Source organism: Acanthisitta chloris, unplaced genomic scaffold (genome assembly GCF_000695815.1).
Source record: "Acanthisitta chloris isolate BGI_N310 unplaced genomic scaffold, ASM69581v1 scaffold4341, whole genome shotgun sequence".
NCBI classification, from domain to species: Eukaryota; Metazoa; Chordata; class Aves; order Passeriformes; family Acanthisittidae; genus Acanthisitta; species Acanthisitta chloris.
The window spans coordinates 6,253-7,541 of NW_008657472.1; the positions used below are offsets into that span (position 1 = coordinate 6,253).

At 60.7% G+C, this 1,289-nt stretch overlaps 1 protein-coding gene across 1 annotated transcript in view; it reads left to right on the plus strand.

Moving 5' to 3' along the window:
- Window positions 1-1,289, plus strand: part of TESK1 (testis-specific kinase 1) — a gene marked incomplete at both ends in the record, with an annotated part of 2,739 nt that overhangs the window by 168 nt on the left and 1,282 nt on the right. The window contains 4 exons of the mRNA XM_009084710.1: window positions 217-307; window positions 533-679; window positions 847-947; window position 1,289. The exon at window position 1,289 is cut by the window's right edge and continues 81 nt beyond it. Of these exons, the coding sequence (XP_009082958.1) occupies window positions 217-307; window positions 533-679; window positions 847-947; window position 1,289 (340 nt within the window). The remainder of the gene's footprint in view (window positions 1-216; window positions 308-532; window positions 680-846; window positions 948-1,288) is intronic.

Genomic DNA, 1,289 nt, shown 5'->3' on the forward strand with positions numbered 1-1,289 from the left:
CCCAACATCCTCAGGTAGGACCTGCTCTCCTGTTGCCAGCCCCGTTGCACTCCTTTTCCCTAGCCTGGAGGTTTGGGTGCCCTAGGGTTCCTTGGCCACATCTGCATCCAGGCCAAGGGGCACCCCATCCCATCCTCACCGTCCCTCCACCCCATCTCTGTGTGCAGGGCAGCTGGGGGCTGCACCAGAAACTGGGCTCTCAGGTTCCCTGCCTTCGGTGCAGGCTGCGGCCACCCTCAGGTCCTCTCTGTTTCACAGGTTCATGGGGGTGTGTGTGCACCAGGGACAGCTGCACGCGCTGACAGAGGTAAGAGTGCAGCAACAGCCATGGGTCTCAGGGTTCCTGCAAGCCTGGGGAAGGGACAGTGGTGCCCAGGGGGACACATTCTCAGCCTGTGGTACATAAAAAGCACAAGGTCTACTGGGAGGCTGTGCTGTGGGGTGCTTGGAAGATGCATTAGGATGAGAGATGGGCATCCAGCACTATGGGAGGGGAGATGCAGCGATGCAATTGTCCGGCTCTTCCCATCAGTACATCAATGGTGGGAACCTGGAGCAGCTGCTGGACAGCCCTGTGCCCCTCTCCTGGTCCATGCGTGTCAAGCTGGCCCTCGACATTGCCCGTGGCCTACGCTACCTGCACTCCAAGGGCATCTTCCACCGTGACCTCACGTCCAAGGTATGGGATGCTCCAAGGCACTGCATTGCCCTCGTTGTCTCATACCCATGTTACTGCCCCAGGCGTGGCCGGCCGGGGTCAGGAGGCTGCCGGGGCATCCTGGGAGCAGTGCCCTGTGAGTCAGGGCTGGTGCAGTTGGTGTGACAGACGTCCTCTTGTGCCCCCAGAACTGCCTGGTGCGCTGTGAGGCTGATGGCTACACGGCTGTAGTGGGTGACTTCGGCTTGGCAGAAAAGATCCCCACTTACAGGTGCGTGGGCGCAGGGGCGTGGGCGTTATCCACTTGTCTGTCCCTATCACTGGAGTGGGAGGTTTCCAGCCCAGTTGAAGCAGGAGCTGGGAAAGGATGGGCATTTGGGATGTAGCTAAAAGGATGGGGATAGGGACTGGTGAGGTGGTCCCTGGCAGTGGGAACTCATGGGGCAGGCGGACATATTTGGGGCTGGTTAGGGGGGGGTGAAGAAGGGGGGGGTGTGGCTGGGGGGGGGGGGGTTAGCCCCCAGGAAGGGAGATGGAGATGGTGATTTGGGTTGTGCCAGTGGAAGGATGGGAGGTTGGACAGACAGGAGACTGGGCAGCCCCTCATATTCCACCATTTCCCCCAGCGAGG